Source organism: Urocampus carinirostris, chromosome 2 (assembly GCF_059441175.1).
Source record: "Urocampus carinirostris isolate Australia breed hairy pipefish chromosome 2, RoL_Ucar_1.0, whole genome shotgun sequence".
Classification (NCBI taxonomy): domain Eukaryota; kingdom Metazoa; phylum Chordata; class Actinopteri; order Syngnathiformes; family Syngnathidae; genus Urocampus; species Urocampus carinirostris.
In genome coordinates, this window is record NC_142350.1 from 4,619,976 (window position 1) to 4,642,765 (window position 22,790).

At 42.2% G+C, this 22,790-nt stretch overlaps 2 protein-coding genes across 15 annotated transcripts; one reads left to right on the forward strand and one right to left on the reverse strand.

The window, feature by feature from the left end:
• The first annotated feature begins 362 nt into the window (after positions 1-362).
• On the forward strand, positions 363-19,194 carry hnrnpr (heterogeneous nuclear ribonucleoprotein R). Of its 14 annotated transcripts, XR_015849720.1 has the most exons (17): positions 363-529; positions 1,407-1,564; positions 4,320-4,438; positions 4,576-4,683; positions 4,761-4,874; positions 4,950-5,126; positions 5,200-5,335; positions 5,416-5,621; positions 5,780-5,929; positions 5,996-6,117; positions 6,191-6,729; positions 7,834-9,040; positions 10,479-10,776; positions 11,927-12,268; positions 12,371-12,494; positions 12,553-12,902; positions 18,840-19,194. XR_015849720.1 is itself a non-coding variant. In XM_088328461.1 (11 exons), exons 2-11 carry the CDS (start codon positions 1,411-1,413, stop codon positions 6,795-6,797), a joined length of 1,893 nt encoding a protein of 630 aa, XP_088184587.1. In that variant the 5' UTR covers positions 363-529; positions 1,407-1,410; the 3' UTR covers positions 6,798-7,464. The 14 variants fall into 14 exon arrangements, 1 of the variants encoding a protein (XP_088184587.1); XR_015849716.1 differs by having other exon boundaries at positions 11,927-12,494; XR_015849715.1 differs by having other exon boundaries at positions 12,371-12,902.
• pex1 (peroxisomal biogenesis factor 1) lies at positions 10,167-22,684 on the reverse strand. Its single transcript, XM_088328460.1, has 22 exons — positions 22,475-22,684; positions 20,967-21,116; positions 20,818-20,901; positions 20,636-20,750; positions 20,009-20,574; positions 19,247-19,366; positions 19,000-19,129; positions 18,814-18,920; positions 15,719-15,798; positions 15,518-15,653; positions 14,719-14,815; positions 14,479-14,649; positions 14,078-14,413; positions 13,848-14,014; positions 13,648-13,782; positions 12,748-12,812; positions 12,538-12,680; positions 12,377-12,480; positions 11,913-12,311; positions 10,653-10,796; positions 10,458-10,588; positions 10,167-10,396 (listed from the first exon to the last, which is right to left on the reverse strand). The coding sequence occupies exons 1-22, from the start codon at positions 22,574-22,576 to the stop codon at positions 10,324-10,326; spliced, it is 3,555 nt and encodes a 1,184-aa protein (XP_088184586.1). The 5' UTR covers positions 22,577-22,684; the 3' UTR covers positions 10,167-10,323.
• Between the last annotated feature and the right edge of the window lie 106 nt (positions 22,685-22,790).

A 22,790-nucleotide genomic window follows, 5' to 3' on the forward strand; every position in this document is an offset into this window, starting at 1 on the left:
TTTTTTTTCACTGAATAAATGTACCACTAAGAGGCACTAAATATTCAAACTGTCCCTCTAAAGCCCCAGTGTGCAATATTTGGCCGCTATATAGCACTATATCTAATGCGAACGGAAGCCAATGCCACAGAGGATATTTTTGAATTTATCCTATTTCTGTAATGATACAACACATTTATTCGTATTTAATTTCAGAATCAATCCCTCATTTCTGTTTTTATTTACGCTGTATTTCTTATTTTATGTTTAATTTCGACCTATGATGGTAGCGAAGGAATGCAGGACTACGAACCAAAACAGGATTAACCAGACGAAAATATTCATCATAGAGTTCTCGTTCGTCCAATTCTCGCGATATGTCTCCGTCGGCGTTGTTCTCGTTGTTCTTCAACGAGATTAGCCGTCTGAAAGGAAGTCTCGTGGGTTTGACTCAAAACATTTTTAATTCGTATTAATATCAATCGTTACTAGACTCTGAAATTGTTTTACATTTTGAAACGTCATAGTGTGAATTTACACAATCGTGCCGGTAAGTTTTGCTAATATTTTTCACGTTTGCTAGCTGGCGAGGGTTCGCTGCGCGGCCTTTCTAATAACACTAGCTAGCGCGCTAGCCAACCTGCTAGAATGGCATCCGTTTTTTTATTTTTGAAGTTAAAACAGCTCGGTAGTATCAACGTTTCATTTCCTACTATTAATATCTTATTTGGATACATTAAGGTAACTCTTTTTGCGCATTGGTAGATAACCAGTGGATTGTGAGGGGGGCGGGACGTCGGAAAATGAAACCCTAATAAGATAGAAATTACTTGTCGTGATTGTTTACAAATCTCTTCATATTGTTTGTAAGTTTTCTTTTTCCATATTATATTGTAACTAGTTAAACTGACTACGTGTTTTATGTTTATATTTTAGTTGTGTTTTGCAGAGTTGGAATTGACATTGATTAGAACGTAGTGAAGATTGTTTACAACAAATTTAGACTCCGCGCATGATAAATGTTAAATAGGACTTAAAATACAAAAATAATATTAGCAATTCGTGGAAATAGGTAAATGGTAGAGCTTGTAAACAGGCCTTAGTCGTCAGTGCAGCAGAACTATAGTGCAAAGACGTTAGCATTCCATTCTTTTCAATATTAAATGGTAAATGGACTGCATTTATTAGCGCTTTTCAAGTCACTTAAGAGCTTAGAATGTATTTTACACTTTCCCATTAACAAATGAGAATAATAAATTAAATCATAGATTTAAGTTATTAATTAATTTTCTGCATAATGATAAACTATTGCTAATATACCGATTGAAGGGAACCCAAAAAAAAAAGTATTTGGCGCGGTATCAAATTTCTGGCCCGTTTGGCATTTTAAACAAACCAATGATTCTATTTTTTGAATTTTGCATCAGGAGAATGGCATCTGCGGTGAACGGTAGTTCTTTCCAACTGAAGGAGGAAGAAGAACCTATGGATGTCACAGGGGCACTCACGGAGAGCTATCAGATTCTCCTGAATGCTGGACTTTCTCAGACCGTTGCAGAAACTCTGGATCACATTTTCCAGACAGGTAAACGTCTCTCTCGATTAGTACGGTGGTGGTTGAGCTTTAAAAGTTATGTTTGGGTGTCGAAGTGTGAATTATTTCCCCCATAAAAAAACAACCATCTGTTCTGGCCTAAATGAAAAGTCCACTTTTTTCAACTAAAGTGGAACCTCTCTTCTCGACCATAATCCGTTCCAGAACCCTGTTCGATCACCGAAATCATTTTTCCCATTAAAAATAATGTAAATCGTTTTAATCCGTTCCAACACCCTGAATGTTTACCTTGAATGTTTAACATAAACATGAAGCTAACCCAGGCTAATCGTACGTCCACGTTATCGTAATCTTCCGTACGAAAGATTACGCTAACATGAACGTGTAAAAATAAAAAAAATCAGGTCGTTTACAAGTCATTTAGCACCCGGGTCTCCACAACAAGTGGTGAGCGGTTCATTGGAAAGGGGGTTCCGATCCAACACCCTGAAAGTTGGGCTCCGTTCCAACACCCTGAATGTTTACCTTGAATGTTCAACGTAAACATGAAGCTAACCCAGGCTAATCGTACGTTTACGTTATCTTAATCTTCCGTACGAAAGATTAAAGCTAACATGAACGTGTAAAAGTAAAAAAAGGATTAAGAAAATAATTATGAATAGGATTTCTTACCTTTGTGGTGGTCAGGAGAAGGCGCAGGTGGACAGTGGGGTATTCCCTAGCAAGATCAGACACTCGCACACCTTCATATTTTGCTATTATTTCTTTCTTAAATGTGATAGTTGTACGCACTACTTTTCTTTTTTCAACTGTAGCAATTTTGCTGCTTGCACCGACTTTCTTCGGAGGCATAATTAAGGGCTGAAACACTTCGTACACCTATATTAAAAGCGAAAGCAAAATGAAGCACGTCCACCCGCGATAACAGTTGGTCACGAAAAGAGCGATCTACACCCGTACGCCGCTCAGCATCGCACCCTAGCGTACGCACTCACGCATTTCCGGCGTTTGAACTCCGATTTTTTGACCGAACAGCGAAGCAAGAATTTCTCTAAATTTTTGGTCGGACTCCGATTTGTTCGAACTGAGAGGCGTTCGAAAACCAAGGTTCCACTGTAAATGGCAACCCAACTAGCAATTTATTCCCTTGCACGGAAATGTATATAGTACTGCTATAGATTTATTAAGAATAATAGTACCTTAATCCAAAAAATGTCTTGTGCAATATACATCCTTTTGTAGTAGAGGTGTACAGGTGTATAATGTCAATGGTTAAGTCTCTCTTGCCGTTTTTTCCCCTTTGTGGAGGATCTGATCTTCACAACACGCACTTACTTTTGGTAAAGTCATTATTTTTCTTGGGTAATATTTTCTGAAGTAACAATACTTTTACTTAAGTAACTCAGTTCGGCACCAGAAAGCGCACTTCGGTGCCTAAATTCTATTAATCAGATACATTCATCATTAAGAACATGCTTACCAAACTATCAGTTTAACTCCAGATCAGTAAATCCAAAGAAATTTTAATTCATGGTGTTTCAGTAAGTTATGCCGCTTGCTCTTTCCACCTCCACGTGACTTCCAGATGTCATTTCCGCTTCTCGCCAATCTCTTACAAGCTATACGAATTTTCTGCTTTTGGCCAAATATTTCACTATTTGCATCTTGTAATCTGCAGAATATGATTTTCTTCTCTGTGCAATTACGTTCAGTTTCCTTTCGCTGCACTTCACCGAAACGCGCTTTCCGGCGCCGAAGTGTTAATTTCAGAGCTGCACTTGGAAGTGTACCTGTACATCTGATTTTGGGGACTCGGCCCCGAATAAACCTGAAGCTGCGTACCTCAGCCGAAACGCACACTTCGGCGCCTTAGTACGCGTACTATAGCTTTGCTTCTGGTTATTTTGGTTTGCTTTACAGTTTGAGTTTACTGTTTACGCAACATCGTTAGATTTTTTTATGGTAATTTATATGTGTTTGTTCAAAAAATAATTTTAAAGTAAAATAATAACTTTGGGTTTACTTTGGGTTTGTTCCCTCAAATCAAGTTAATCGGTCGGGTTCGGGCTTATATACTCGCGGGTCAGGTTGGGCTGGATTTGTTAGACCCCTTACGTCTACTTTGGAGTGACGTCTGATGGCATTTGTTTCCTCCTTCAAAATGTATGCATTGGCTGGCATTTCTTTCAAAACTCTCACAATTAAACACTTTCTAATAAACCAACTCTTCAGGCAAATTCATATTCATTTGCAGCCTTTTTAGTCTGAGTTTGCCGTCTTTCCATGTCTAGTCGCACGTTGGTCCTGGAATCTTTCACTGCTGCTCTCTGTCGTAATCCAGAATAATTAAAAAAAAACTTCTTGTTCCCTTTCAGTTTATTAACAGCTGTCAGTTCTCACTCTGGCTTTGTGTTTTCGTCTTTTTAATTCTTCCAGTCATGGACAACATACGAATGGACCAAAGCTTCTATTGTTACTCTTACCAATTCGCTGCTTAGACTTTTAAATCCAGCCACGACTGGCTTTCGAAGTAACTTCCTTTTCATCACTTTCAACATTTCCCTGTCTGCTCATATCCTATTTTCTTATTCAGATTGTTATACATAGCGAGAGCAGTTGCAAAGAGTTAAGACTGGCTGCCCAATTGGGGCTGTACAAAGCTGAAATTTGTTCCCAGGCGAAGGCAACGTTTGTTCGAGGGTCGAGGCACCATCATTTATCTCTATTTTGAAAGCAAACATTTGAATCGAAACCTCATCAAATGAACTTTACCTCTTAACCAAAGGCTTGGTGGCGTACTCTGAATTGGACGAAAGGGCCATCGATGCCCTGCGGGAGTTCAGCGAGGAGGGAGCGCTTGCTGTGCTGCAGCAGTTCAAAGAGAGCGATCTCTCTCATGTACAGGTAATGATTTCGATCAACAGCCCAGGTTGACATCTTGATGGCAGACTCGCAAACCTTACTGACTTGCCCGACACACTTTGAATCTCTTTGTGTTCTATTTGAATGTTTTTATTAACATTGTCTTATTTGTCTTCTAGAATAAGAGTGCTTTTCTTTGTGGAGTGATGAAAACTTACCGACAGAGAGAAAAACAAGGTAGCAAAGTACAAGAATCCGTTAAAGGTCCTGATGAGACAAAAATAAAGGTTTGACATTGCCCCCCCACCCCTATTAGTCTTTTTTTTCATTAATTTGGTTAACATTTTGTTTGTTTCCACTTTAGGCCCTTTTGGAACGGACAGGATATACTTTAGACGTTACTACAGGACAAAGGAAATATGGAGGTCCGCCACCTGAGAATGTTTTCAAAGGTCTACAACCAGGAATCGGGACAGAGGTAAAGATGTCAAAACATTTGCTGAAATTGTTGTGTTTAAAGTCTTTTTTTTTTTCTTTCTTTTTTTTTTTTTAGGTGTTTGTAGGTAAGATCCCCAGAGACTTGTATGAAGATGAGCTAGTTCCACTTTTTGAGTCTGCCGGAGCCATCTGGGACCTCAGGTTAATGATGGACCCACTTTCCGGTCAAAATCGGGGATACGCCTTCATCACCTTCTGCAACAAGGACGATGCGCAAAAGGCGGTCAAGCTTGTGAGTATTGAGCTTGTGATGTGATAGGTAAAGAATCCCAAGGTAAAAATTTAGACTTGTTTTCATGTTTTAGTGTGATAATTTTGAAATCCGCACCGGAAAGTATTTGGGAGTTTGCATATCTGTTGCCAACAACCGATTGTTTGTGGGCTCAATTCCGAAGAACAAGACTCGAGAAAATATATTGGAAGACTTCGGGAAATTTACTGGTCAGTTTCTCAAGTCACAGGAAAAGTATTTTGTTATTTTTAATGTTGCCTTGACGTTAGAGCCATTTTGAGTATTTCAGAGGGTCTCCAAGAAGTCATTTTGTACCACCAACCGGACGATAAGAAGAAGAACCGAGGCTTTTGTTTTCTGGAATACGAGGACCATAAGTCTGCCGCCCAGGCCCGCCGCCGTCTCATGGGCGGCAAGGTTAAGGTGTGGGGGAACCCGGTCACTGTGGAGTGGGCTGATCCTGTCGCGGAGCCTGACCCGGAAGTCATGGCCAAGGTTGGTGATAAAGTAATCTTGAAGCCGACCCAGATTCCAAAAGCAAATTTCAGTCAAGTTTGGTGTCAAGTATGAATTCAGATTGCACTTTTCAAGATGATATCCTGTCCTCGGTCGGCGCCTCTACAGTGAAGTCTGAGCATTTGTTTGTGCTTCAGGTGAAAGTGCTCTTTGTGAGGAAGTTGGGCTCGGCGGTGACTGAAGAGTTGCTTGAAAACACCTTCTCTCAGTTTGGAAAACTGGAGCGAGTGAAAAAATTAAAAGACTACGCTTTTGTCCATTTCGAAGACAGAGATGCCGCTGTCAAGGTTAGACGAGCTTTGACTCTTTTCATTTGGTTCTGAGCTAATCTGAGCGCTGCCAATTCTCCTCAGGCCATGGACGAGATGAACGGTAAAGAGCTAGGTGGGGATGAAATTGAGATAGTCTTAGCCAAACCTCCGGATAAAAAGAGGAAAGAGCGCCAAGCTGCTCGGCAGACCACCAGAACCACGGGGTAAGTCAGAGGGGCGATGCTGAGAACAACCTTCCCAAGGTCTTTGCAAACGCCGAGCTGTTTGTTTTCGTAGATACGAAGACTACTATTACTACCAGGCACCACGCATGCCGCCACCCGGGCGCGGCAGGGGCCGCGGCGGCCGTGGAGGTTATTCGTATCAATCAGATTACTACAGCTACGATGACTATTATGACTACTACAGTGGCTACGAGTATCACGACTACCGCGGTGGCTACGAAGACCCTTACTATGGCTACGACGAGGGGTACAGTAGCAGGGGGCGGGGCCCCCGTCCCGGAAGGGGTGCCGCCCCTGCATCCAGGGCCCGCGGGGCGCCTCCGTCCCGAGGCCGGGGGGGCTATTCGCAGAGGGGGCCGCCCCTCGGAGCGGCCAGGGGCAGTCGAGGGGGCCGCGGCACCCCTTTCCAGTCGCAGAGGGGCCGCGGGCCCCGTGGCCCCCGCACCAATAGAGGGGGCAACGTGGGAGCCAAGAGGAAGGCAGACGTATTCAACCAACCTGACTCCAAACGCCGGCAGACCAACAACCAGCAGAACTGGGGGTCCCAGCCGATCGCCCAGCAACCCCTGCAGCAAGGAGCCGACTATTCCGGTAACTATGGTTACAGTAATGACACCATGGAGTTTTCACAGGATTCGTACGGGCAGCAGTGGAAGTAAAAAAGCCATTGGCCACATTTGTTGATTATAAATCTCTGTTTTTAAAGGAGCCCCCACAATTGGCTAGAAATGATTTAAGTTGTGCTGAATAATTCCACTCAAACAGAAAGATGACCGCAATTGGTGTTTATCTGTTATTTGTCCTCAAAAGAAAAAATGACATTCGAACAGAGAGAGACATTGCCTTGCAAGACATTGATTTGTGTCTGTCCTTTCCCCGTTTGTGTTTCGCTGATCTGTGCTATTCGTGGCCAAATTACAGCAGGCGCAAAAGCGGTGCTACACAGTCGAAGCGACGTTTTCAACCGTGCGATTTTTGAAAACAAAACGGCTGCTGTGCCGGCTCCTGCGCACACGCCTGACGTATTTGCAAGCTCATCCTGGCTTAGGGTGTCCTCGCTTGTACAAACGCATTTCCCCTTAGTTTCATTATCTTTGTTTTTGTTTGCAAAGTGGGAGAAAAGAATCCACAAAGGAAAATTGACATTTTGTAAGTGTGTGCTTGGCAGTTGTGACTTGATTTCAATGTTTGATTTCAAATTGCCCGATAGGAATTTGGTTTGGCTCACCTTAAGAGCCCCTAGCCGTTTTGTTCTCTGGTGTTACTTGTATTTATAAACTTCTACGTTTGTTCCGTTTCAATAAAAACTCAGATGAAGAAAAATCAGTCAATTTGTCAAATTTTCAAATTCAATTTTTTCCATTCAGCCACCGGCGTAATTCTCTCATTGGGATGAAGACTTTCGAAATTCCTTTTGGCATAGGAGTGTTGATTTTCCTCTCCTGATATGAATCCCATGAATTTCCTTTTTTGGAATAAAACTAATTCAATAAAAAAATCTTTGTACAATATTCCTCAGTGTATACCTGTCCACATAATGGCCCTGGTGAGCTTTGGATATTTTTCCAAACAGGCCTCTACTGCTTTGAAGCTCCTCCCCCCGACCCTGAGGATCCGAGCTTTTCAGGAACTATTAATGTGGTACGGTGACATTAGTCTTTTGTCTTTTCTTGACGTGACTGTCCTCTTATTCAGGTGGACGAGCGTTGAGGGAGACGCCGCTCCAGTGAAGAATTCACCAGGGTGAGCCGGCACCAGTTCCCCCACCTGTAGCTTATCTGCTCTTTCACTTTGGGTGGGAGGAATAAGAACGCGATGTGAAGCTCAAAAATTCTGGAGACGTGATTGTCGTCTTATAAGTGCTTCTCTAATCCAGTGTTTTTCAACTAGCGTGCCGCATGAATTTCTAATACATATTAGTAACAAGTTCTCAATGCTCTCCAATTATTTTTGGACAACCACTCAGATTCCCCAGTCATCAGCAAACTACCATTTTTATGTATTTAGCAAGTGGTAGCAGAGCCTTAAATTTATAAGAATTAGAATTGTCTTTATTGTTATTCATAACAACATAGATAGAATTGTTTGCATGGCACTCTATTTAAAACAAAATACTAAATAAGTTAAAATAATAAAATAAAAATAATTTGGGAAATATTTACAAGGTCGTGCTTATAGACTGCCCTTCTAGGTTCATTAGAAAAACAGTGCAAGAATATTAGAGACATGTTTCCAAAACAAGAGGAGAGAAATAAAATCTCATAATTCAATGAAGTAATGGGCAAATAAAAATGCCAGTTTTTTATTTGGTTCTTAGACTACTTATAAGCTTATATACTGAGCTTTTTAAACATTGTGTAGGATTGGGGGAACCGTGCATTTTTTTAAAATGTCCCACTTGCTGATATTTCTCTTTTCTTACTACAAAAAAAACGAAAAGTAAATTCAGCACAACAGAGAAAAGCTTCAATTAATCAAAATAATAAAATTAGTTCCTAAAAATAAATATCAAAGACACTTAATTGGAACAAATTATTAACATAGGTTGTGTCACAGCCTGATTTGACAATTTAAACGCAATCAAATGAGACGAACTGAGAATGACACGTTTCTGAAACGTTGAGGAACACTGCTCTATTTAATGAGGTGAGGTGCAATTCCCAATTGTGGCCGTTGGGGTGTCTGGTTCGCTCAGCGTCACATTTTTTTATTTGCTTTGCTTTCGTATTTACCTATTTAATTTATTTTTGATGGATGTGATTTGCACGTGCTTTTAAAAATTGCATTTTGCCCAGTTTCTACATCAGGAATTGCGATGGCACGTGGCCAAAAAGGACTCCAATGAAACCATTGCTTGTGGTATTACTTTCTCGCCACAAGATGGCACGAGCGAGCGGCACAGGTAAGCGCAGTGGATTCATTATGAGGTTATCCTGTGGTGTTTTTTGAAATGAAATGAAACGAAATGATCTGCATTTATATAGCGCTTTTCAAGTCAATGACTTCCCAAAGCGCTTTACCACATTTCCCAATAGCGGCCTTGCAGCCATGTAAGACGCTAACCTGCTTATTAGGGGTTCAGTGTCTTACCCAAGGACACTTCGACATGTAACACGGACGAGCCGGGATTCGAACTGGGATCCGTTGATCCAAAGACGAGCGCTCTACCTCCTGAGCTACTGCTTTTTAAATATATTTTGTATTTCCGTTGTGGTCTGAAGCGTTTTCACGAAGATTTTTCGGGGTTTTTTTTTTTTTTTGCAAAAGGACCACGAAGGCGTTTTGGTTAGAATGAGCACAGAATGCAATTTCGGAAAGCCTAAAAGGGATTGTGCAAATGAAACGAAGACGTGAGGCGGTTTTTTTTTCTAAATGTTATCACTTTGTGGGCAGAAGGCAGTGTGAGGTCCAGATGTCAAGTAGTGCTTGTATATGTAATTTCCGATTGCAGCCACAAGAGGACGCCAAATGCTTTTGTCGGTGTTGATAAAATTTCATCAGCGATCTCTAATTTCACATTGTTTTATCATCAAAAAAATAGATACCATAACATTTAAACTATAGAGCACACCTGATTAGCCATCCAAGGCAGGGGAACACCCTGAACTGTTTGCCAGCTAGTCGCAGGGGACACCGAGACGGACAATTCACTCGTTTATTCACACCCAAGGAACAATTTGAACTGACCAATTAACCTGACATGCATGTTTTTGGAATGTGGGAGGAAACCCACACAGGCAAGGGGAGAACATGCAAACTCCACACGGGGAGGCTGTGATAGCTGACCCAAACCCTTGAGCCTCTGCACCGTGGGGCTGCGCGCTAACCACCCAATCGCCGTGCCACCCTTCCATAGAATCCATCTGTTAAAAGATTTACTCAAACACACGATTATCTGCGTTAAACTTTTCTGCTTTGTTGGCCGTTGCTTTTTTTTAATCGGTTCGTTTCGACACATTATTTCAGTTTCCCCTTTAAAAAAATAGCTGCAGGGTTCAAATCTTGGCAAAAAAGTTGTAGCTTTATACTTTGAACTTTCCAGTATAACTTTATTTTTTGTCGGTGGGGGGGCGGGGTCTTTTGGGTAAGTTTCACATGTTGAATCCCAACAATCAGGTAAAATGCCACAAAATATTTAGTAAATCAAGTATGTTACACAATGTACAGTCAAGAAATTAGATTTTCTCATGCCAAAGTCACCCGTTGTCCTGGTTGGAATGTTAGCTTAGCGCTTTTGCCACTTGAAAAAGCTTCATACCTGCAAAACACAAACCCATTTATGTGTGTGTGTGTCATTTGATGTGTCATGCGCAACTTACAGCGTTGCATAATTTCTCCAGTCGTCTTTGCTGAGTGACGGACTCGTGCTGGCCAGAGCTGCGAGAAGATGGCACCGACATAGCAGCAAACCCGGCTGGCTGGACCTGGACTGGGGAGTTACCCGCTCGCCCTGATCACATATTTAGAGGATACAAGTGAACGCAACATGACGGCGTGACGAACAGCTAGCATACGTTAGCCCGGTGGTGGTTGCGTATGATGCAGTCCAGAGTCCGGAGCTGTTCGGCACCGAGCACCTGAAAGCCGCTGTCGAGGGAAGGCATGGCGAGAGGGGGCCGAGCCAAAGTAGACTCAAAGGTAGGGATGTTCAAGTCATGCTAAAAAGAAAAAACACACAACCCTAATTTTTGATGAAAAAATGGTTTCTCAGCTCAAACATAGCATTGTGGGTCATAGTGTGTCAAGAATTATTGCAACAAATACAAAACCAGATTGCGCCAGTGAGAGTGCTGACTTAACTACTGGGGTAGTAGAAAGGAAAAGGCATTGAATTTTATCTCATTGTGCTATTTTTATGCACAGTATCATATTGCTGAATATGTGGGGCCATGCCTAAAATCATTAGACACCGAAGCCGACTTTGGTACCTTCTATACATTGTATTTTTGTGCTCATAATTTTCATTGTCAATAAATTGTTTTAACCATGGTAGTGTGTAAAAAGTGATTATAAGATGAAAGTTAGGACCTATCCCCATATAGTAGATAACTCGTCATCTAGTGCAAGAGCGCTTATTGCATAGATTGCTATATATTTTTAATGAAGTAGTTTAACCATTAAAAGTTTACATTAGTATAAAACTTACATACATACATATATATATATATATATATCATAAAAAAGTGAAGCTCATTTACAAACTACATAAAATTACTATTAGATATGTTGGCCTTTTTAATCCTTTATATTCACCAAGCCGCTATATCTTGCTATCGCATCATCAGGAAAATACATTGCCAATGCTGAAACTTATCACAAATTCAGTATTTTAAGGAAGAAAGGAATGTGTTTGACTAGAAATATTGTGGTGATTTAGTTAAAATGTTTTGAAATGCCTGACCTCTGTCAAAGCTTTAACAATTTCCTTATATTAATGAAATGTACAAAGAATTGTCAATACATTTGAAAATGATGAGATGCTTTGCTATCTTTGATCATTTTCACTCAGTCATCTTGTAAAAAGTGAGCACCTATGGTCTACTCCAGTGGTAAAGAATCGGCCGTCTCGCTGCCGTGATTCTGGTTCAAATCCTGCTGCAGCAAATATGGTTGGCAATATCTTTCAACCGATCAATCATTGCTCAATTTTGGTAAAGTATTACCATAAAACCTCGTGTAAAATGCATAACCAGACTTCTTTTTGGGTACAAAAAAGTGCGTTATGCAGATATGGTAGTAAATTTTCTTGTGTTAGTAAGCAATTCCCTACTTACTTTCTCTTCAGCAGAATCAGACTCCAAAGAGCTTCCAAAATACAGCCTCCAAGCCTGGCAGGTGCCATCTCGATGATTGCAGTCTGCCAATTGGGGCTGGGCACTACCATCTTTACCAACGCAGTCCTCAACCAACTCATCGGAACTACTACTGCTGTTGTTGGGGAAGCTCATTGAGGACAAACTCATGTCGCACGGCACCTCCTGCAGGTGAGATGACGTCGTATCCTTTGATTTGGTTACGCCGTCGTGCAGTGCCTCCAAATGGGCGTTGTAGAGTAGCGCTTTCAAGTCGGCTCCTGTAAAGCCGTCAGTCTGTGCCGCCAGCTCTTCCAAGTCCACATCGGATGCTAAGGGTACACTGTTGCTCAAGATTTTCAGGATAGATGAGCGGTCCTCCTGTAGGACGAGGATTTTAATGGCTGTGACGGCTATGAATGTCATTTCCTATGACGTAGGCAAACCTTTCCAGGCGGAGGGCAGTACAGAGACTTATCCAACCGACCCGGACGAAGCAGTGCCCAGTCGATGAGGTCGGGACGACTCGTGGCAGCTAGCACGTAAACGCCTGAAAGCAAACAGGTTAGAAATCAATCCCAAGTCACATTTCCATGATCCTGCCCACCTTGTAACCCCTCAGCGCCATCTAGCTCAGTGAGCAGCTGGTTGACCACGCGGTCAGTTACACCCGTGCTGTCATGCCCCCGCCTGGGTGCCAGCGAGTCAAATTCGTCAAAGAAGACCACGCAGGGTTTCGCCACTTGAGCCCTGGCCATAAAGTGTATGGAATATTACAATCTAGACACATTGAAGATACCACCCATTATTTTTTCACCTCTGGAAGACGTCACGCACTGCCTGCTCACTGGCACCGATGTATTTACTCAGAAGCTCTGGACCCTGAAAAATAACAATTGGATTTGAAGCCACATCCCCCAAAATAGTCTTGTCATATTTTTCCTGCAAAAGACACATGGATTTAAGACTAGGGTAAGAACTACCGTGTGTATTCGTATATCAGTATAGATGAGAAGCGTTGCCGATTACAATCACAATACATTGTTTGCAACTGGAATTGAACTTGGGTCCCAATAGGTAAGACTCTTTACCACTAGATAAGCAGTAGTACATATGACATATGAAAAGGCATTACACCTAATCTTGTTATCACACGATTTGTACTCAGTTCCAAAAACACTAGTTTGCATAATACATTCTATAGGTTAAAACAATCCCTCCTCGCTTCACCTGTGCCTCAATAATGTTGTGGTTTAATATGTTTACGTACAAAAAAGCTTGTATAGTATTTTGTTGAATGTTTTTCAAAATGTTTTTGATGCAGAGTTGAAGTGAAGAGATTGTTTAACCTATCGGAATGTTTCTGCCACTGAGTTATAATGAAATCATTTGCAGAGCTTTTTCATGTGTCATCTGTACAATAAATAATCACTAAAATAAGGTAATATAGCCTAAATCTTTTGTTATTGTTACACACACCTATTAATACTGAAAGCATGAGCATCCTATACACCAATTTCTGCGGTATATAAGTCAGCCGGGTTACAATATGCACTTTCAAACTTTTGGCCAATTTGAGGTTTTTAGATGCACTTTACAGTCCGGAAAATACACTCTCCCCACTGGTGACAGTTACAAGAATGACAATGAAATGACCGAACGTACCCTGAAAGGCGCTTCAAAATACAATGTATTATTATTATAAAGGTTTTCTTACTTTAATAGCGATGAAGTTCATGCCGCTGTCCTTTGCCACCGCCCGAGCTAGCAGCGTCTTCCCAGTGCCCGGTGCCCCATAAAGCAAAATTCCTGAGCGATGGCGGATGGGCAGCTTGGAGAACAGGACTGGATACTGAAAAAAATAAAAATCATTTTGATGCCCGTTCTAGTGCTCGGTGCATGTTTTTGTGTTCTAACCTTGGCTGGGAGCAGGACGGTGTCCATTAACTGCTGCCGCACCTCCATCAGCCCTCCCACAGTTTCCAGCCCACCCCCGCTGGGAATGTGGAGGTTGGTCCCCCACTGAGAAGGCAGGGTGAAGTCTTTAAGAGCCTCCGTGAAGTCCTCTTGGGACAAACATGTGGCTAAAAACGCAATCATTTTACAAACTTTCCATGACAACCCAGGCTAAAATATTGCATTCTTACCAGAACTGTGGCTTAGTTGCCGTCGTGCCACGTTAGCATGGAGGGCTCGTTCTAGCAGCAGAACCAGATCTTGAGGCAAATAACCCTTGGTCTCCTTGACAACAGTCCCCAGATCAAAGTGAGCAGAATTTGCCTGGCACCTGGCTCGGATTGCGTGGGAAAGGATGTCCTCTCTCTCTGCCAGGTCAGGTGGTAGTATGTGAGTGAAGGCCTGGAAGAAGTGCATTCCTTGCGCTTGGGTCAGCAAACTATGTAGTGAGTTTTTGCTCTCGCTTGTCACAATCAAAGTCATCAAGGCGTCTTGGTCCACCATTTCATTCACCAGGTCCACAAGACCTAAAAAAACAACAAAATAAATATCAAAGTATGAAAACTGTGGATATCCTATCAGAAGAATGTACTTTGTGCAACAAGCAAGTGCAACAGCGCCTCTGGGCCATGCTCCTGCTCGGGCGTGGTGGGGGCCTGGGTCACGTGGTCCAAGTCGTCCAGCAGGACCACGGAGGGCTGCTTCCATTGCGCTTGCGTGAAAATGTCCTTCAGCTTTTGGCGAATAGTCTCTGCCCTTTTGCCTGAAAATAAAAACATCTATTAAAATGAAAAATATGAGAAAAGAGGAAGCTGTATAATTTTCAGGGCACCTTGCAACCTTTTACACTCCAACACTTCCACATATGCGTCCAGGTCATCTGCTGCTTTCCGGCAAAGTGCACGAGATAGGGCACTTTTTCCGCTGCCCTGCAGATGGACAGATTACAAAAAGGGTGCATCACAGGCTCTGCATCGGAGGGTCACCAAGTCCTGTAATTCAGGCGTCTTCTACTTATTTTTTCACCGTTTCCTTCTCTAGTTGCTCATGTTAGCCACCAGGCTGCAGACTATGGCTCACCACTTTAATTGCTCTGTGTAAATCTTTCTCTTGTTATCTTCTACTAGCCTTACTGGCCTTTATTAGAAGAGTATTCAGCAAGCCGCTCAAGTTAGCCACTTCCTCCAGCTGGTGGGGATTCAAATTTGGGATTAGGCTTCTAAATGTTTTAGGCTTCTGTAGCTTGTCTTTTCTGAAAGCACACACTTACAGCTACTAAAACCTTTTGTAGTTAATTACTACGCAATAAAAAAGTAAAACTATTAATAAAATAATTTAAAAATGTAAATATTTCTTCCCTAGGAACAAATCATTTTTGGTCAGTCAACGAAATAATTGTGTGCAATTAAAATGACAATTTCAAGTTGAGTAAAACCTTTTTTCCAAATATGTTTTTCTTTTCAATTGGGGAAATCATAATTTTTTAAATTAAAAAATCTGCCAAGTGCAATTAAAATGTTTTTCTTTTGTTTTTTAGCAAATGTGAGATTCTATATTTCACAACTAAATATGTGACTTTTTTTTTTTTTTTTGAGTCTTGGTAAACATGGAGGCGAACACAGTGGACTCACTTTAGTGCCAGTAATGAGCAATGCTCCGCCTTTGAGTCCTCGGCCAATAATTCCCAGCAGCCCTCTGGACAATGGCGTCGCTAGGAGAGCAAATGAGATGAACTCAAAACTTCTTTTGCTGAGCTCATCCACACCACTGACGAGAAACACACAAAAAGTGTTAAAATAGAAAGAGTGCCAAACAAAGTAAAGTTAGCTCACCCCAAAGAATCCAGAGATGGAAGATCCTGTTCTGGCTCGTCTGCTTCAGGAGGTGGTGCTGATGTAGGGTCTAGGATGACCTATCAAAGGACATAAGATGAAAACGAAAATAAGAATACAATAGACTGCTGGGATACACGTCTCCGCATTACGACATTAGGATGTCTTTTCGGCCCATTTTTACGAATTTTTTTTAACATCAACAATAAAATTGTTTTGCGTGCTTAAAAACTTATAGCAACCAAAACTTGGTTACAGCTCCATGATGCCTGTACCCTATCGGTGATCATCATACAAGATGCTGATTTTTTTGGTTTGAACAAATTCATTGACACCAACAACAGAAAACAATCATGACAATCTCAACAGCAATTAAGCACATTCACAATATTATATTTCAATATGACATTTTTAACAGCAAACACAATGTGAGGTTTGAACAACCCTTCTCGAAAATCTTAATAGCAATCAAGCATATTCACAATTTCATTATGTAACATCTTTGTTAGTGTCAATAGATCCGTCCAGGCCATAGTCGATTGTCCCTGGTCTGAACAAATCCACCGACACCAACAGCAGCAAAACAAACACGACAATCTCAACAGCCATCAAGCATATTCACAATTTTGTTATATATGACGTGACGATATGACGTTTTAACATTTTTTCCTGACATTTTCAACATCAATTAAACAATTTCAGAGTTATTTTCTTTTAACAGTAGTTAACCAATGTGTAAAGGGCAATACTTTTGTGCAAGGGCATAGCTCTGCCATCCCACCCTCCCAAGCAGCATCCTTCCAGTCCTCTGTGTGGGTCCTCTCCCTTCTGGGTTCCACAACCCAGGCCGTTGCTGCCGGGACCCCCACAGTGTAGCGCCGGTCCCCCCCTCTGGGTGGGTGCAGACGATTCTTCTTTATGGCTGCGTCCTAGGCCCGCCGCTCGCAGATTGTATGGTATCTGCAGCCATTTGGAGCACAGCCACGGGGGGGGATCTGCCTGCACCTCCATACCAGCAGGTTTCTGGAGGTCCAGATGGCGTCCTTGATGGCGGCGAGAGTGAGCCAGTCCCTGGCAAAGTCGTTCCGAGACCTACTCGATCGACTCACCCCGTAAAGCACGTACTGTGCATCAGGGACCTCCCCTGCTGGCAAGTCCGGGAATTTTCCTAGTTGGTCGGCCATTGTCCACAAGTCCTCGGCAGCGCTGCACTCACAAAAAAGGTGCCTCACCGACTCCTGGGCGCCACAGCCAGGTCGAGGGCATGTCGAAGTCGCTGACATTCCTCGGTGGTCCAATACGGCTCTGACTGGGAGAACCTCATGAGCCACCATCCATGACAAGTCTCGTAGTCTGTTTGGGAGGGCAGGATGATTCACGTTGCTCCAAACCGTTGTAGGTTCGCCAAACGCAAGCCCCCGCACAGGGCTTACTGTTGCTCGCTCTTGCACAATAGCAATAAGGGCCCTGTGGTTTTGTAAAGTGTGACATTCTTGTGTTTCCAAATCAAACTTCTTTAAAAAATCCCGAATAAAGAGATGTGTTGGTGGCAAGTTAAATGAAACTGGAATCAAACAATTGTTTGGTACAAGCTTTAGCTTCCGCAAATATGAGCCCATCCAAAACCGGGTCATGCTGATTTGCTGTGCGCCGGGGCATCATGGAAATGCTGATGTGTTATTGTTTTAACTACCTCCCACAGTGCCTCTTCATTCACTTCAGAATCTCGTTCGCCTCATAAAGACTTTGAGAGTGGGCTTTATTAATTAGCAACAGATGTCGATAGTTGCAGTGATGATGAAGAAGTGATTCTCAATTGCTCTGTCGTCCCCTCAAAGACCATCACCCAACCACCCCCCCAAGAATAATTTGACTATAAAACTTAAGTACACCACTGTCTGCTGCATAACACGGTTTCCTGATTAACACATAAGAAAATTAAAAAGTAAATACAGACACACTAAAACATTTTTGACTTACCATGTCAAACCATACACTGAAAAATGAATTTACATAAAATGATTAAAACATAACATTATGAACTCAAGAACACCCCATTAAAAAACTGCAAAACAAAAATATATGAAATGAAATGATCTGCATTTATATAGCGCTTTTCAAGTCAAGACTTTCCAAAGCGCTTTACAGTGTGCTTCACATTTCCCAATAGCGACCGTGCAGCCATGTAAGGCGCTAGCCTGCATATTGGGGGCATTAGGGGTTCAGTGTCTTACCCAAGGACACTTCGACATGTAACACGGGGGAGCTGGGATTCGAACTGTGATCTCTTGATCCCAAGACGAGCACTCTACTTCCTGAGCCAGTGAGTTTGTTTTTTTTAAATCAAAAACGAAATGACTGAATGAGCACGTTTTGCAATACACAGCTTTACAATGCTCCCTAGTGTAGGGAAATTGCCATTACACCTGATTTATATATGGTTGGTTAGTTGGTTCCCTTAAGCACGGAGGTTGTAATGGCACCACTATTTCTTTAGGTGTGTCTTAGGCAAGTACAACTAGGTGGCCAACATTTGTTTCCACCCGGCTTCGAACCAGGGACATTTCGCATGTAAGGCAAATGTGCTAACCACTGCACCACAGAAACATGTTTAAAACAAAAGGTCCCGATGTCAAACGGGCCCACTATTCGAGAACCACCTTGCTAAAAGAAGAAGCAAAAACGTGCTAACTCTGGAAACAAGGCTTGCACTGATCAAGAAATACAAAGAAGGCACATGCATTCTTAGCTAATAACCATAGGTCTCTAACCTACTACAGTAAGACCTCGGTTATCGCGGTTATTGGGGACCAAAACCACCTGCGATAAGTGAAAATCCGCGAAGTAGCAGCGCCCCTTCAAAAAAAAAATATATATTTTTTTCTTTTTTTTTTTAAATTCTTTTTTAGACCCGGTTAATGGGGACCAAAACCATCCGCAAAAACTGAAAATCTGCGAAGTAGCGACGCCCCTTCAAAAAAACCGCGAACATCGAACTGCAAAGTAGCGAGGTCCCACTGTATACAGCAATTTCACTTTCCGCTCTGTCTTGTTCCGGGGGTTCTACTGTATGTTACAAAACCAATCAGGCTAACCTTGATGTGTTTTTTCTCCAAGACAGATGGCGAGAGAAGAAACAGCTGATCTGGTGCCTCCTTCTCAACTTCTGGTTTTAGTACCGTCACAGAAAACTCCAACTTTTCTGGAAAGCAAAGATTAAAAAAAAGTATCATAATAACTAAAATGAGGATTGAGTTGGAGTTTTGTTTTGAATAAGTCACCGTCAGTGGCGTGCAAGAGGACAGTGCCAGATCGTGGCGTCAAACAGGACAAAGGTTGGTGGGTTTGAGTGTGCAGCCAGCCGAAGAAGGCCGTCCGAATCGCCTCGTCCTCCACCTCCTCTGTCTCTCCCTGAGGAGGAAGACACAAATGGAAAAAAAAAAATCGAAAAATAAATCCACAGTTTTCACATTAAATTGTTTTTTTTCTCTTCACAAAAAGAATAACATGAATGACGTCGCTACTCACCAGTGGATTTAGCGGCTGCAGTTGAATGGCAGACGCTACTTTAATGCTCGATTTCACAGGTTTTACTCTCACCGTCGAATGTGGGCGGATATTGAGCCTGGCAGCCAAAGCTGGAGGAATCTGGAGAATAAATAGGAAAACGAATATAAAGAACAGAGAGGAATGAGTAACTGAGATTTGGGGAATATCTCACATTTTTGGGTTATATCACCATCAAATGTGAAGAAATACCTGAACCCTGTCAAACTAAAGGCATGGAAAGATTTACAGAATTCAATATTCTAATGAGGATAGCACGCAAACAAATTATAGAAGGGGGGATGGATAAGTAACTGAAATGTCGAAGGACACAGATGAAAAAACAGTGCTTTAAAGCGAGACGACATTTACAGGTTTCCATATTCTAATAATGACATAGGGGAGAATGATGTGGCAAACAGACCCTGCAGCCACAGGAAGCGTGTGGTTTAAATTAATGCTGTCAAATGAGTAGACGGGGCATTACACAAATTACACTGTTATATAAATATTAAAATGTAACAATTTGGATACTTATTCCTCCCCCTTCTGTCATTCATGCTATGCATGCAATCTTTATTAAAATATGGAAACTGAAAAACCACTGATTTTAGTTCAGTAGACACTTCTTATCGGTGTGATTTTGACCAAGATCACATTTGATAGCGATTTTATGCAAAAATGTGAGAAATTCCCAAAAGTTGACATACTTTTTCATAACAATCAAAACCTATTTGTCCTCACCCAAACTCTGCCAGCGTGGACGTCTCCATTCGTGCATCGGCTGTGCATCTCGACGTCGTGGCACACCAAACGCAAGACGCTGCTTTCCTGACTTTCCATCTCCCCTTTTTCATCTCCGGCTTCATTCTTCTTCTCCAGCTCGGCTCTCTCTTTAGGTGAAGGCACTTTGGAAAGAACTCCATACGTCACCTCCAGTGGCCCTACGTTCACATCGGCCGCGTGACTTAACGGGAAAACGTGAAGCACGCCGGGTGCAGTGTAGCTAGTGGCGGTGAGACATTCAGGCGGTGTTCTGATTACTCTGTAGAGGGCGTCGACGAGTAGGACAGGGACTTCAGGTACTGACAGAAGCTCTTTACAAAGGGCACGTGTGCCAAATAGACGTTTAAGGTCCATCATGTCACCCCACGAAGGGGTGAGGGTTTGCGAAGGAGGTGAAGGTGTCAGCTGGTGCTTTGAATGAAAGCGAGGAGGCACATCAAAGCAGCTAGCACGCTTTTTTGGGATCACCACGAGTTCCGTGGAGGGTTCCAGGCGACCGTAAGGCACAGAGGGCAAAAAAGAGGCTGTGGGATTAAAAAAAGTCAGTTCCAATTCTCTCTCTCCCTTTTCCTCAAAACGTTTCACCTATTTGGATGTAGATGAAAGTGTGACTGTCCACCCACACAGGGAAAATGGCACCGGGGAAAACTACTCTGATTTGATCCAACAGCTTCTCCTCAAGTGTGCCACTATGGAGCTCCTGCAAGGATGAATACATGATAAAAAAGGATTTGCTATTGCTATGAAATAATGTAGCAAAAATGTACCAAAATCTCCCAGTCGTTAGCAGAGAGCGGCTCCACAAAAACTCGGTGCACTGATAACACCTGCTGACAAGCCCTCAAAAACACCTGAGGAACACACAAGGTACAATAATATCCAATTCATTGGATGTCAACAAGTGAAAACCTCCAACCTCCTCTTCATCTTGTAGGCCCAATTTTTCGGCCAGTTGTCTGCATAGCTCCACATTGTTGATGTCCAGGCCGGTTGAACTGTGGCGGAGTCTCCAGCTAAGGTACGCTGGGTGCCCATCACGGCTGCAGCATAACTCCAAAGCCTGGTTCTTTTGAGCAAAATAATAACTGTTCCTTGTAATAAAAAATCATCTTTTTATACAACAAAGCTGTTGATGGGCCTGCATGATAAGAATATGAAGTGAAGAAGAAGAAAGAAAAACTGGAATTTTTGGACAATCTTACTTCTAAATATTGTACCACTTTGTTTGAGGCTTTTCATTTGAGCCCAGCAGACACAACATCGATCAACGATTAACAAAAAGGAAAACAAATATGTGAACACAATCACAGTGCAATACAGTGGATGTTTCCCTTAACTACTAGGGTCGCCGGGGCTCCATTTACTGTGGTGTGTCTTGAGCAAATACAGCCTGGTGGCACCCATTTCTACAGTACTAATACATAATAATGAGGTTAAAGAGAATAGGCTAAATTCAGGAGCTTTTAAGTGCCACTAACACTACAAGTCCTATAACATCAAATACTTAAACTCTTGACATTTTTATTTTATTTTGCATGGTTAGCAAAACTACATTTGTTGGCCTGGAGAGGGATGAGCGCCACCAGGCTGCACTTGCCCAAGACATACCACAGGAAATGGTGCCCCTACGACCCGTGTGGTGAAGGGATCCATACACACAGATAGTATTTAATATTATTAGTGTAAATTATGGGGCGCTATGGCAGCTGGGTGGTTAGCGCATGTGCAGCCCCACGGTGCAGTGGTTCAGGGTTCAAGTCCAGCTACCAGTCTCCCCGTGTGGACTTTGCATGTTCTCCCCGTGCCTGCGTGGGTTTCCTCCAGGTACTAGTTTCCATCCACATTCCAAAAACATGTATGTCAGGTCAATTGGCTGTTCATAATTGACCCTAGGTGTGAATGAGCGAGTGAGTTGTCTCTGTGTGCCCTGTCACTGGCTGGCAACCAGTTCAGGGTGTCCCTGCCCAAAGATGGCTGGGATGTGCTCCAGCACCCCCGCGGCCCTACTGAAGATAAGTAGTGCAGATAATAGATATAAATTAAGGACATTTTTTTGATAATCTAAACAATTCTAAAGATAACTTCTACATTGCACTAATTATGATGCACTTGCGACTTTTGTAGATATTGCCTTTCAATCCCAATATTCGTTTTGTTTATTTTTTGTGATATGTTAATCATGGGGTTTCACGTCTAATCTCGTAAACGATGCACATCGCACTATTAAAAATGACGATGTAATAAAGTCAAGTTTAACTAATATGAAAGCAAAACTGTCATCTTGCTAGAAACATTTACTTTCATTTGCACACATTGCTCGACTCAGCGAGTTTTCGAAAAACGTGAACAAATATTTAAGCCTAGTGTAAATGTTTGACCAAAGTCGAAGAGTAGTTAGCCACAGCTGCTAACTAGCTAGCTTACCTCGTTCAGTGACAGGTGAGAAATTAATTTCGCCGGCAAATGAAGGAAGCAGTTTTTGGCGTTGCTGCACACAACCGTCACAGGTTGAATGCCGCCGAACATTTTGTCGCCCACATTTATTTTGAACGTAGAAAATAAAAGTGACAAGATAGTAGTAAATCGAAGTAAAGGCGAAAAGGAAACCTCATCGATGCGCTCTGAAAGCGATTAGTTTGAGGTAGGGAGCGCAGTTGTGTTCTTTCAAAATAAAAAGTAGAGGCACTAGACTCGTGTAGCATTCTTTTGAATTGTGCAAAATCTATTATCAAAATGTTTC